General features: G+C 34.6%; 1 protein-coding gene across 1 annotated transcript in view; it reads right to left on the bottom strand.

The window, feature by feature from the left end:
- The window catches only part of SNX4 (sorting nexin 4), a 123,758-nt gene that overhangs the window by 73,136 nt on the left and 35,854 nt on the right, over positions 1-14,768 (bottom strand). The window contains exons 3-5 of the mRNA XM_077118073.1: positions 13,673-13,808; positions 13,448-13,597; positions 12,265-12,312 (exon numbers count right to left, since the gene is read on the bottom strand). Of these exons, the coding sequence (XP_076974188.1) occupies positions 12,265-12,312; positions 13,448-13,597; positions 13,673-13,808 (334 nt within the window). The remainder of the gene's footprint in view (positions 1-12,264; positions 12,313-13,447; positions 13,598-13,672; positions 13,809-14,768) is intronic.

Genomic DNA, 14,768 nt, shown 5'->3' with positions numbered 1-14,768 from the left:
CTTCCTTATGTTCTTGAAGTAGATTAAATTCATTTAACACCAAAGGATCTCACAAATATTAATTACTTTATGGTCACATGAAAATGTGATTCTTTAAATGAGAATGAAATTACATAAAAACTATAAAGATAAACAGTAATTCACAATATCATCACTTAGTTGCATATTTATCATTTCTTAGAACATTGCATCCATTCAGAAAAAGAAATAAAATGAAAACAGAAAAAAAAACTATAAAGAACAAAAAATTTAATTCGTATCTTTTCATGAACTACATGATTTTTAAAAAAAAATAAACTTTTTGTTTGTTTGTTTTTAATACATGGGCTAGCACTGGGAATTGAACACAGGTCCCCGGCATGGCAGGTGAGAATTCTGCCACTGTGCAACCACTGCACTGCCCTGCATGATTTTTAATACTACCAATTTATATTTTACTTTTAATATCACCAATTTATCAATTTAGAAGACATATATAATATTCAGTGTCAGCTTCCTAATCTTTGTTTAGGTCAAAGGTCAAAGCCATCACCATGCCCAATTCAACATGCTCTGCTCAACTCAACTTGCTCAGCATTTTAAAAGATTCCATAAAAAGGAAAGTTGTTTTAAACCAGAAACTTCTCCCCAAAGGTAGATATCTGAAAAACTATCTGACCATTACAATTCTAACAGATTGTATCTGATTCCCCAAATCAGATTTCCCAAATATCTAAAGAAACCAAACTTAGTTACTCATTATTGTTTCATATCATCTGTGGTAGCTTTGAGCTATGCACCCCACAAAAACATGTTCTTAAACTTAATCCATTCCTGTGGGTGTTAATTCTTGTAAATAGGACATTTTGATGAAGTTACTTCAGTTAAGATGAGGGCCAACTGAAAAAGGATGGGTCTTAATCCTATTGCTGGAGTCCTCTCTAAGCACAATGAAACTGAGACGCAGAGAAAAAGCCACAAGAAGAAGCTGAAGTCAACGAAACCTGGAAGAGAAAGACACCAGGAAAGGCCACCATGTGCACTGCTATGTGGGAGAAAATCCAAGGATTCAAGGGTCATTGGCATCAAGTCCCAGAATGCCACAAACTTCTGGGAAAAAGCATCACCTTCATAACGCCTTGATCTTGGATTTCTTCTAGCCTCAGTTTTGATAAATTCCCATTGTTTAAGCCAACCCATTTCATGGTCTTTGTTTTAGTAGCCAGGAAATTAAAACAACCCTAACTTTATTTCCTTTCAAACTGTGGTATCTGAAGTCATCTTATTTGTTTACTTGTTTCTTGCCTGTCTCCTTCCACTAGAATTCAAGTACCCTAAAAAGAACACAATGTGTGGGTCACAATAAATTTTAAAAGATTGAAATAATACAAAGAATCTCTCAGAACACAATGAAATGGAAGCTAGATATCAATGACAGAAGGAGAACTTGAAAATTGACAAATATGTGAAAATGAAACAACACACTCCTAGACAACCAATGGGTCAAAGAAGAAATAACAAGAGAAATTAGGAAATATCTTGAGACTAATGAAAATTAAAACACAACATGCACAATCTATAGGATGCAAACAAAACAAAACAATAAACTATAGGGTACAGCAAAGGCAGTGCTAAAGAGGGAAATTCAGAGCTCTCAATGCTTATATTAAAAAGAAGATCTCAAATCAAAGACAGGCTCACAACTAGAAGAACCAGAAAAAGAGCAAACTAAACCTAAAATGAGCAGAAAGAAGGAAAAAAACAAGGATTAAAGTGGAGATATAAAATAGAGAATTAAACAAATAGAATCAATGAAGCTACAAGTTGGTTATTTGGAAGATAGATAAAGTTGACAACCTGTAACTAGACTGACAAAGAAAAAGAGGGCAACGACACAAATGACTAAAATGAGAAAAAAGGGGGCATAACTACTGACGCTACAGAACTAAAAAGAATTATAGGGGGATACTGTGAACAACTGTACACCAACAAATTACCTAGAAGAAATGGACAAATTTCTAGAAATGTACAAACTACCTATGAAGAAATAGAAGATTTCAACAGACCAATAATAAGTAAAGAGATTTAACCAGTAACCAATATCTCCTAACAAACAAAAGCCCAGGAAGATGGTTTCACTGGTATATTTAACCAAACATTCCTAAAAGAATTAACACTAATCCTGCTCAAACTCTTTAAAAAAACTGAAGAGGAGGGAATATTTTCTAATTCAATCTACAAAACTAACATTATATGAATACCAAAGCCAGAGAAAGATACCACAAGAAAGGAAAACTGCAAATATCTCTTATGAATACAGAAGCAAAAATCCTCAACAAAGCATTAGCAAACTACACCCAAGAGAACATTAAAAGAATTATACACCATGATCCTGTGGGATTTATCCCTGGTATGCAAGGGTAGTTTAACATAAGAAAATCAATTAATGTAATACAACATTAACAGAATGAGGGGAAAAAACCCACATGATCATCTCAATTGATGAAGAAAACGTATTTGACAAAATCTAGTACCCTTCTTGGAAAAAAACTTAGAAAACTAGGAACAGAAGGAAACTTCCTTAACAAGATAAAGGGTATATATAAAAAACCCACAGCTTACATCATACTCAATGGTAAAAGACTGAAAGCTTTCCTTTTAAGATCAGGAACAAGACAAAGATGCCCACTGTCACCAATGCCACTGAATACTATATTCGAAGTTCTAGCTAGAGAATTTGGTGACAGAAAGAAATAAAAGGCATCCAAATCGGAAAGGAAGACAAGATCCTATATACAGAAAATCCTGAAATATCCACAACAAAGTTATTGGAACTAATAAATTCAGAAAAGTAGCAAGATAAAAGATCAACATGCAAAAATCAGTAGTGTTTCTATACACCAGGAATGAAAATTCTACAGAAGAAATCAAGAAATAAAATTTGACTTACAAAAGCAATTTAAAGGATAAAGTATCTAGGAAAAACTCGAACCAAGGATGTGAAGAACCTGTACACAGAAAACTATACGATATTGCTAAAAATTATCAAAGATGACTTAAATAAATGCAAAGATAGTCCATGTTCATGCACTGGAAGATTAAATATTGTTAAGGTATCAATTCTATCCAAAGCTATTTACAGACTCAACACAAACAAAATAAAATTTCAATAACTTTCTCTGCAGAAATGGAAAAGCCAATCATCAAACTCATGTGGATGTGCAAAGGGCCCTGAATAGCCAAACCCATCTTGATAAAGAAAAAGAGTAGAAGACTCACACTTCTCAATTTCAAAACTACAGAAGTCAAAATTGGCAGGACATATAAAGGAAAGATATAAACAAATGGAACAGAATTGAGCCTTCAGAAATAACTGCACACATCCACGGCCAACTGACTTTTGACAAAGTTGCCAAGTCCACTCAATGAGGAAAGAACAGACTCTTCGTCTTCTAAACAGTGTTGGGAAAACCAGATATCCAAATGCAAACAAATAAAAGCGGACCCCTACCTCATACCACAGACAAAAATCAACTCCAAGTGGATCAACAACTTAAATATAAGATCTATACCTATAAAACTCTTAGAAGAAAATACAGGGAAATATCTTTAGGACCTTATATTAGGCAATGGATTATTAGACTTTACACCAAAAGCATGGGCAACAAAAGATAACACTGATAAATTGGACTAATTTAATGTCTCTAACCACTATAATATAACTTCCATAAGAACACTGTTTCTAGCTCACTCACCATTCAATCCATAGCACCTAGGTAACTTCCTCACACTCTGTAGGAACCTCATTCTGGAACCTCCAAGCTGGCTCTCTTATAGTTCCTATGCAACATACACATTAGCAGACATTCTAAGGGCCCATACCTCGGCCCTGGGTAGCCCCTGTTGCAAGCAACAGACAAGGTTCCTGATCCTTCAGGGTCAGTCTAAATGATTTAAGGTTTGGGCACATAAAATGATGCTTTCTTTCGTGACTGAGTTAACTATTAAAACAACATTACTTTCTCCTCAATCAGCTAGCTTATAGATTCATTATTCTAAAGAGTAATGATTTTTGTTCTTTCACAGAACTGAGTAAAATGAGTGTTTATGTACAAATTCAAGAAAAAGAAAAGCAATATATGACTTTGATGAAAAGTCAGTTGCTCATGCTTATGTTAAATAGAGCACAAATAAAGAGAAACTAAATTTTTATAATTGTCTTCCCAGATATTATCCCTTCCACATCATGGGGGGTGGGGGCACCCCCAAATCTAGAAAATCTGGATAAAATTTTTTGGCCCTCCCTTCAACCCAGGGAAGAATTCTGAATTTTTTATTTTTCTTTTATGGGTGTTTTAGTACCTTATTATAAAACTTGGTTTAAGGGCTCTTACGTTTCTTCGTTTTTAAGAGCCATGTCTAAGCCATGCCTTAAAAACAGTGTCATGTCTGTCAGTAGGTAGCATACCCAAATGGGTCCACCTCCAGCAGCAGCTGCTAGAAGGCAGAATAACCTGGAAGGCACCAAGGCCACCAAGATGTTACCACTGGCCAAGCCACTCCCCGAAAGCCTTTTGCCCTCCTTCAGAGGAAAGAGAGGTGGAAAGGGCTGGGGTGGAGGGGAGGGAGGGAAGATGAGGGAAAATACATTTGGGAGAGGCTTCACACAGAATCAGGAAAGGTCAGACTACATCAAATAATGTACCACAAGCCTTTCTGAGTTTTTGAACTTTTTCTGGGCCATTTGCTGGCCTTTGCATGTCATCTATGGCTTCTGCAAAACTTCTGAAAAATTCCCATTTAACTTCTTATGCCAACCCATGATGTATCAAAACTGCAATGGACAAAGTTGTGATGTAGAAGGGATAACAGTAAATTCTATTCTAAAAATATTTAAATATCCCCTTGGGGGAATGGCAAGAATGGGGAAAAATTCAACTTCCCAATTTGGAGAATTCCTGATATTCTCACAAGCAATGGGACAACCAAATCAACAGGCTGAGAGCTTCAACCTTGGAGTTTACTGATATGAAACTTATCCCTGCAAAGGATAGACTAGGCCTACTTAAAATTAGGCCTAAGATAATTAATATTTTAAAACTTTAACTTATGTGTGAGACTAAAGCAAAAAATATTTGGTACAAAATTTATATTTTGACTAGTGTATTTCCTAATATAACTTATGTGGACAGCTTAACTGAACACCATAACTGAATACCTTAAGTAGAGCATGAGCTTTTGTAGGTTTGTCCAGAGTGATACCTGGATAAATCCCAGAACGATCTGAATAGTGAACAAAAAGTATTTGCAAAGTTCCCTTGGGGGAAAACAGTGAGAAAGGGGGAAAATTCAACTTTCTCAAGTGGAGAATTCTTGATATTCTCACAAGCAGTGGGGACAACCAAAGCAATAGGCTAAGCCCCCAATCTTGGGGTTTGTTCATATGAAACTTAACCCCGCAAAAGACAGGCGAAGCCTACTTAAAATTAGGCCTAAGAGTCATCCTGAAGAGAACCTTTTGTTGCTCAGATGTGGCCTCTCTCTCTCAGCCAACACAACAAGCAAATTCACTGCCCTCCCACTCTCTACACGGGTCATGACTCCCAGGGGTGTGGACCTTCCTGGCAACATGGGACAGAAATCCTAGAATGAGCTCGGACTCAGCATCAAGGAATTGAGAAAACCTTCTCAACCAAAAGGGGGAAGAGAGAAATGAGACAAAATAAATTATCAATGGCTGAGAGATTTCAAACAGAGTCAAGAGGTTATCCTGGAGGTTATTCTTACGCATTAAATAGATATCAACTTTTTTAGTTAAGGTGCAACAGAGAGGCTAGAGGGAACTGCCTGAAAACATAGAGCTGTGTTCCAGTAGCCATGTTTCTTGAAGATGATTGTATAATGATAGAGCTTTCGCATTGTGACTGTGTGATTGTGAAAACCTTGAGTCTGAGGCTTCTTTTATCTACCTTATGGACAGATGAGTAAAACACATGGATTAAAAAATAAATAAGTAAATTATAAGGGGAACAAATCTTAAAATAAATTTAGTAGATTGAAATGCTAGTGATGAATGAAAGGGAGGGGTAAGAGGTATGGTATGTATGAATTTTTTTCTACTTCTGAATTAATGCAAACATTCTAAGAAATGATCATGATGATGAATATACAATGATGTGATGAATAAAAAAGAATGTTCACATTGTATGTTGATTGGTTTTATTGATAAAAATTTTAAAAAAAATAGGCCTAAGTCACCCCCAGAGAACCTCTTTTGTTGCTCAGATGTTGCCTATCTCTCTCGGCCAACACAGCAAGCTAACTCATCACCCTCCCCCTCTCTACATGGGACATGACTCCTAGGGGTGTAAACCCCCTGGCAACATGGGACAGAAATCCTAGAATGAGCTGGGACTCAGCATCAAGGGATTGAGAAAACCTTCTTGACTGAAAGGGGAAAGAGAGAAATGAGACAAAGTGTCAGTGGCTGAGAGATCCCAAACAGAGTTGAGAGGTTATCCTGGAGGTTATTCTTATGCATTATATAGATATTCCCTTTTTAAGTTTAATGTGTATTAGGCTAGAAGAAAGTACCTGAAACTGTAGACCCGTATTCCAGTAAACATGTTTCTTGAAGACTATTGTATAATGATATAGCTTTTACAATGTGACTTGCGACTGTGAAAACCTTGTGTCTGATGCTCCTTTTATCTACGGTATGGACAGATGAGTAAAACATATGGATTAAAAATAAATAAATAATAGGGGGAACAAATGCTAAAAATTTAAAAAATATATATATTAGGTAGATGGAAATACCAGTGGTCAATGAGAGGGAGAAGTAAGGGGTATGGTATCTATTAGTTTTTTCTTTTTATTTCTTTTTCTGGAATGATGCAAATTTTCTAAAAAAAATTATCATAGTGATGAATATACAATACATAATGATACCGTGAGCCACTGATCTTACACCATGTATGAAATGTTTGTATGTTAAGAATGTACATGCTTGTATGTTGTTCTATCAATAAAATTTTTTTAAAAATTTAAGGAAGAAAATTAATTTTTGGTAGGCTAAAACTACAGATAAAATTAAACATGTCGGGCGGGCCGCGGTGGCTCAGCGGGCAAGAGTGCTTGCCTGCCATGCCGGAGGACCCCGGTTCGATTCCCGGCCCCAGCCCATGTAAAAAACAAACAAACAAACAAACAAAATATAATAAAATAAGAAAATGTTTCCCTTTCTTCCTCCCTTCCATCCTTCCTTCCTTCTCTGTCTTTCTTTCCTTCCTTTCCTAAAAAAAAAAAAAAAAATTAAACATGTCAAAAAAAGGGAAAAATTAAAGTCACTAAGTAAAATTTTTTCTTAGATTTTTTTGTATATTTTATATATATATATACACACACACACACACAAAATATATATATATATAAAATTATTACAGAAATTGTCTAAGTTTACAGAAAAACCATAGAGGAAGTTCAGAGTTCCCATGCACCCTCTGTGGTGGCTTGTTTATATACTCCAGAAAAACATGTTAATCTTAATCCATTTCTGTTAGCATGAATCCACAGTAAATAGGACCTTTTTTTTGATAAGGTTACCTTATTAAGGTGTGGCCCAAATGAATAAAGGAGGGCCTTAATCCTATTACTAAAGGACTTATAAAGAAGGGAAAGGAGAAAGAAGTCATGGGGAGCAGCTGGAAGCTAGAAGTCAAGTTAATTCTGGGTTACAATTAACTATAGCCAAGGGTTTACATTAGGGTTCACTATGCTGTACAGTTCTTTGTTCTTTTAAAATTTTTATTCTGGTAACATAGATACAATCTAAACTTTTCCCATTTTAACCACTTTCAAATATACAACTCAGTGGTGTTACTTACATTCCCCATATTATGCTACCATTTTAAATTCTGAAGATGACAGATCCAAGAGCCAGTATCAAATTTCTTATAAAATATAAACATATGGTGTGATTGAGAATCTCATTTTCATGGGAAATATAGCTTATAACAACACTTTCTTTACCAAACATCTTTACATACATTAATTACATAAGGGAAAAGAGAGGTAATAAGGGATAGTAATTAAGAAGGGCTTTGGGTTAGACAGGCCTACACTTGAATTCAGCTTCCATCACTAGTAACTCTGTGACCTTGGATAAGTTACTATTTGGAGTTTTTCATCTACAAAACAGGAATAATACTTTCTAACCTCAAGGATACTAAAGAATGCTCAATAGTGAGATAATACACTTTACAAAACAGTATAATTATAGGACAGTGTTTAGCAGACAGTAAGCATATGATAATAATAAATGATGATGATAATGGTGATTATGACGTTATTGATCATAATCTTGGATTCTAAAAGAAAACATTTTTAAAAACCGATTTTTGACAATCTTTCAAAAAAACATTCTTCCCTCTCACCTTAGAGAAATCAGGTGAGATTTCCTAGGGAATCAGTATTTTTTAACAAACAATCCTGATAACTGAGAAGCACATAGCACTCTAACCACATTAAGAGTATGTAGTAAGAAAACTTATCAGTACTTGTAGAAATACTTCTTTCCTCAAGATAGGACCCACTTAATTGTATCATAGTTATCACTCAAACAAACTTGACTGTTCAGTTTCTAGGCTATAACATATAAAAAATAGAAAATGTACACAGCAAGGGCAGCGCAATGGTGGCTCGGTGGGAATTCTCACCTGCCATGCAAGAGACCCAGGTTCAATTCCCGGTGCCTGCCAATGCAAAAACAAAACAAAACAAAACAAAAAAACAGTACATAATAAATATAATTCAAATTAGGCTTGAAGTCTCAAGGTACCATGAACAACTGATACTGAACCTATCTGTAATGCCATGAAGCTCTAGTAACTGCACAGGTATGTGGGGATCCTGGCCCCAGGAAAATGCCCCCATACTGATATCTCCTCCTTTGCAGTCAAGCTCAACTGTCCATTTTCTCCATTATCACAGTGTGCCTGCCTCCAGTGGTACTCATGTTTAGGTCTTTTTACATTTTCTATTTTTTATATGTTATAGCCTAGAAACTAAACAGTCAAGTTTGTTTGAGTGATAACTATGATACAATTAAGTGGATCCTATCTGGAGGAAAGAAGTATTTCTACAAGTACTGATAAGTCTTCTTACTACATTTATTTGAAATCCCAGAAGTCAGTTTTGCTTAAATACCGGCTTTCAAAGGCAATGATGAAGTTCGCTGTGACTGCCAAGTAAATCACCTCCAGATAAATCAGATGTGACTGTATGTATGTCACATATGTATGTATGTATGTGAGGTTGTGCAAAAAGGTCACGTTTCCTTGATGCAAGCAAGGTCTGAAAACAAGAAACAACTGCAATAAAATAAGAAATGTAGCATGAAATGTGGGTTTCCCAAGTGCCTCCAAACACTGTATTTCTGGTTCACTTCATTAAAAATCTGTCTTTTAAAATTATTAATACTGCATATTAAGTATTACCATTCAAAGACATCCCAAGTATATCCCAAGGATATCCAAGTATATCCCAAGTTTTTAGCATAAGATTACCCACGTATGAACATTGTATCTAAACATTTATAAAACACCTACACACAAGATTCAAAGCTCTGTAAACAAAGCTCATTTTACATGAACTTAATAGCACAAATTCAGGTATAGGTGGCTGGCAATGCTGGCAATCAAAAAAAATAAAGGCAGAGAGAGAAAGAGAAGTAAGATTTAAAAAAAGGTTTTTTTTTGATTCCTCGACCACGGACCAAAAAACAAATTAAAGAAACAAAAAAAAAGTATTTCTATGATTAACTTTGTTTATGTATCATTACTAGAGTGTTTATTTGCCTTATTTATTTTAAAAAATGGTATGATGGGGCATCCATTTAAAAACACTTGTTAATGGGGTTTACTATTATGCTAACCCTGTGTAAGTCAGGTGCATGGGGTCGAGGACAAAATTCTGACTTCGGGTAACACTGTCCCCCAATGTCAGATGCCTTCTCAACCTCCAGCTGGCCGCTCCAAATTTCTTCTCCTGGGGAGGGGGTGGAGAGACCTTGGGGTGGTGCAGGCTGCTGGGGTGCTCTAGAGAGAATTAAAATTTCTAAAAATTATTTCTATGATTTTGTTTACTTATTGTTACTGGAGTGTTTGCTTTATTTATCAAAAAATGTGTGATGGGTATGTTCATATAAGAAATATTTATTAAATAAGTGGGTTCACTATTATGCACTTTTCAACTTGGAATCTTGGAACATATTGAGCCCATAAAATGAGGTCTTACTGTATTTTCTATGAATGGAGAAACTTGGGGTTTTCTCTCAAGATCATGAAAGCTACCCCCAAAAACTAGATTCAAGGACAAATAATTAGTGACTAATTTAATAATTCAATCAATGATAAAAAATTTTACTTTTTAATATATATGGAAATTTTTTTTAACATTGTATTTTAGTTTTATCTTTTTCTTATATTTTCCTACTATATATTCCTAATATATTTTGGACTATTTTTCAGAAAATCCTATCAAAAACATAAATCTATTTTTAAAGTTTCAAGTTGTTTGAAACCCACCCCTGAAGTAAAATTCCAGCATTTCTTTACAAGCCAAGAAAATACAAAATTTTTCATGTTTACCTGTCAAGAAAATATTCATAATTTATCATCATTTTATGACAGAATAGAAAATTCACATTTTCTGTGCAGGAAACATTTTTCTCCTCCTAGTCTATTTTGTGCTGAATTTCAAAACAGTTCTATACCAATGCATAAATCTCTAAGAGGTGTTTTTAAATTACTAAAAACACATTTTAGTTCTTGTTGCCTAGATCTACTGAACTTTGGTATTATATTATCTTGGGAATAGCTCATCAACTTATATATCATTTGACGTTGTATTTTGCTATTCAAAATACGGAAACCCTTTATTCTTGGAAGGTATCTAGGAGATTAGATCCACTGAGGAAGTTAAAATAATCCTGATAATAACTACTAAGGAGATCTCCCAGGACAAAGAGATGAAAATTTTCAAAATTTTGCAGTGATATGTATTTTATTACTTCTAGGGAAGATATGAAGGGCAGAGTTAAGATGGCTATCTTAAGATTTAACTTATATCTGCTCCTCAATGTTCATATAAACCAATCCATCCTCTATAGGTTATGTGTCAGTTATTCTCTTTCCCCAGGCTCATTACCAAACACTAATTCTAATTACCAGAATTTAAAAGTGGTACAAAAATCAGTAAGCTGTATCACTAATAGACGCCAATTCAAAATGACTCCTATACCTATTTAAAACTGGGCACCATGCCCCAGTAGACAGAGGAAGCATGGCAGGTGTAGTAGTTAGGTTCAGGTATCAACTTGGCCAAGTGCTAGTGCCCCGTTGTTCTGTCTGTGACTTAAAATCATCAGTATGTGAAATTCTATGGCTGATTACATCAGCAGTCTGCTCAGGGGAATGCCTCTAGCAATAAGCGACATTTAATTTAATTAGCTGGAGGCTTAAAAGGAGGTCAGAAGAGAGAGAAGGAGCTCAGAAGAGAGAGGAGTTCAGCACAACACAGGACAACTCACCTCAGAGCTCAGAGCCAACACAGACCCAGATGTCTGGAGATCTAGAAAGGAATTGCTTGAGGAAAGCTGTTTGAAACCAGAAGCCAGGAAGGAAGGCCTGTATATGTCACTGTGTGCCTTTCCATATGGCAGAGAAAACCAGACAGTTGCCTTTCCTCTGAAGAACTGTAATAAATTTGTAACTAAATAAATCCCCCTTACAAAAAGCCAGACATTTCTGGTATACTGCATTCTGGCAGCATTTGAAAACTAAAACAGCTGCCAATTCATCTTTTTGCCTATAAGTTTGGAAAACCCAAACTGGATTCTTTAGAAGTATCTTTTACATCTGATAAAGAATAGCAATTGTGGGGGGCAGAAATGGGGTGACAATGGTGAGGACAAAGGGATGGCAAAAAAATGAGTACCCTATGGGAAAGATCCAAGGCTTGTATCTCAATTAATGTTTTAAAATGTTCTTTCCCACTAGAAATAAATTCATTCACTTGCCCATTATAGTCTCACTAGATTTAAAATTTCACAAGTCAAAAGCATATTGCAGCATTCCTTTGAAAACCTTACCAATGATATTAGGTGCAAAGCCTATTTCCAATATTCACTCATTTAATATAAATACCAAGTATCCACTACGTGCATGGCACTGTGCTGGGAATTGTAAAGGGACATGGAAAATTATTTCACACAAATACTCTTACCTTTAGTTGATATCCAGTTTCATTCACAGTCTCCTTCCAGTTACCTTCCTAAAATTAAATTTTAGAAATCATTATTGCAAAACAAAACAACCCATAGGAAATATTCTAAATTATATTAATTAAATACATATCATTTTGTTCTTATTTTAGGGGAAATGGGTAAGAGAGAGTTTGAAAATACAATTCTCTTCACTTTAAAAGTAAGCATTCAATCCAGATTCCAGAAGATTATCAAAAGAGTCCTGAAATGCAGAGGCCAGCCTCTCCATATCAACTAATTCTATCTTCCTATCCTGTATTATCAACAGCTCCTTTTGACATGAAAAAGTTAGAATGGGCATAAGCCCAAATACCCCTAAAGAGTGGGAGAAAGATCAAAGATAATGGTGGAGTTATACAGAGAAGGGAGGATTTAACAAATGAGTGCTGAATCATTATATTGATATTTTTTTTAGTCTCCAATACCTTAGAGCAGCTACAAGTAAAAATCTAAAATTGTGGAATTATAACTCATATCAAACTCTGAAATCAGTTCTATAAATAATTGTTGAGATGCACTTTGAAATTTATTGCTTTCTTTTATATATGTTATTTTTCACAAAAAAAAGGAAAAAAGAGAAGTATAACAGAGAAGACAGGATTTAACAAATGAGTATAAATGCTGAATCACTATATTGATATTTCTTTTGGTCTCCAGTGTCTTGGAGCAGCTAGAAGAAAAAACAAAAAACTGTGGAATTGTAACCCATATCAAACTTCAAAATATGTTCTATAACTACTTGTTAAAGTGCACTTGGAAATTTGTTGCTTTTTTGTATATATGTTACATTTCACAATAAAAAAGTAAAAAAAATAAATTTTATTCTCACCAATTAACTAAACCATTATATTTAATTATACTGAATACATTTAAGAAGATATTTCTCACACTGACTTGACTGAAATTATGCTTAATTGTATATATACAGTGTGTGAATACATATTACAGCAAAATTACATATATTCTTCAAAATTAAATAAATAAAAATTGACCAAAAAAAGTTAAAAAAAAAAAAAAAGGCAATGAGATATACCTGAATTAAACAAAAATACTTCCAAAGGCTCTTAAAAATAAGCATTGTCTAGTCAGGAAAAAAAACAGTCAAATGAATTTTTTAAAAAAGAATATATAAAAGAAAAGTACCTGGGTTAAAAACAAATAGAAGATTTTATCTCTACAAAGGATGGGATGTGAAGCAACTCTCAGGAGAAAGTTTTCTAAACCAATCCGTCGTCTTTCCACAAAATCTGGATCCATGTTGTCAGCAGACAGTTTATGCCAAACAAATTCTGCCTGGGTAAGTAAAACAATCATTAAGCATAGTCTCACAGCCAAATACTTCTAAATCACTGCCATTTCACTTCTTACCCTTTTTTCTGGTAGAGGTGGCACAACAATATGTGGATAGTAAACTAAAAGGTAGTTTCTCAACAACTCAAATTCACTATACCGCCTCCATAGTGAGTCTGTTAGGACACTCTGACCATCAATATGTTCAACTGACCTGAAAAGGAATGGAACACTGACTTTATTAAAAAAAAAATACAAATACATACACATGCACACAACCACCTTTAAAATTTAGATAACTCCATTTACTGAACACTTATGAGCCCAGCATTGAGTAAATCACTTTTCATGTATTATCTTATTTTATCCTTAAAATAACCCTGTGAAGCAGAGGTCATTATCCCCATTTTGCAGATGAAGAAGCAGCAGTGTAGTATATGCTCTGCCTATAATCCCAAAGATCTGGGAGCACAGCACACATTCATCTGATTCCAAAGCTCTCCACACTGTGTGCATTTTGTACAGTTGGACACAAAGGCACAGAAGCTAAATCAGTCTTGGAATAAAGTCAAGTCTTGAGAAAGTGTATACACCATGACATGCTCAGCACGAAACAGAAGCTTGATGTTATTTATATAGTGCATTTGCCACCAAAATTATTCATTACATATGAATAAAAAAGAAATAAAATATGATACATAAATGGCTCAAGGTACAAATAAAAGATTATGAAGTTATGATTTCAAGACTTCATTAGCTATGACTAATATTATTCCAATTCAGATTTTCAACTTCAGCTGATAAAAACATTAACTCAATTAATACCAAGTATCAAATTATTCAAAATCATTACCACAGAACTCACATCTTTTTTTTTTTCAGGGGATAAATGTATTATTTTATTGCTTTTACAATAGAGAGCAGTAAATGATTATTGCATTAATTTAAGACAAAGTAGGATCTGTCTTAAAAATCATGCTGTGAGCATGTGAAAGCTGAAAATATATATTGTATTACTTTCCTATTCCCAAAAATATGATACATAGAGGCTGGTATACTGGATATGAATCTTAACACATCTCTCCTCCATGGGTGAGGGTGGTACTCAATCTTCTGCAATAAGAAGTGATTGCTCTTTACCTAATATGCACAAATGACATTAATGATCTCCTAT

The sequence above is a fragment of the Tamandua tetradactyla genome, chromosome 10 (assembly GCF_023851605.1).
Source record: "Tamandua tetradactyla isolate mTamTet1 chromosome 10, mTamTet1.pri, whole genome shotgun sequence".
In the NCBI taxonomy this organism is placed as follows: domain Eukaryota; kingdom Metazoa; phylum Chordata; class Mammalia; order Pilosa; family Myrmecophagidae; genus Tamandua; species Tamandua tetradactyla.
The sequence above is the reverse complement of the archived record's forward strand: the minus strand, read 5'-3'. Positions and strand labels throughout refer to the sequence as shown.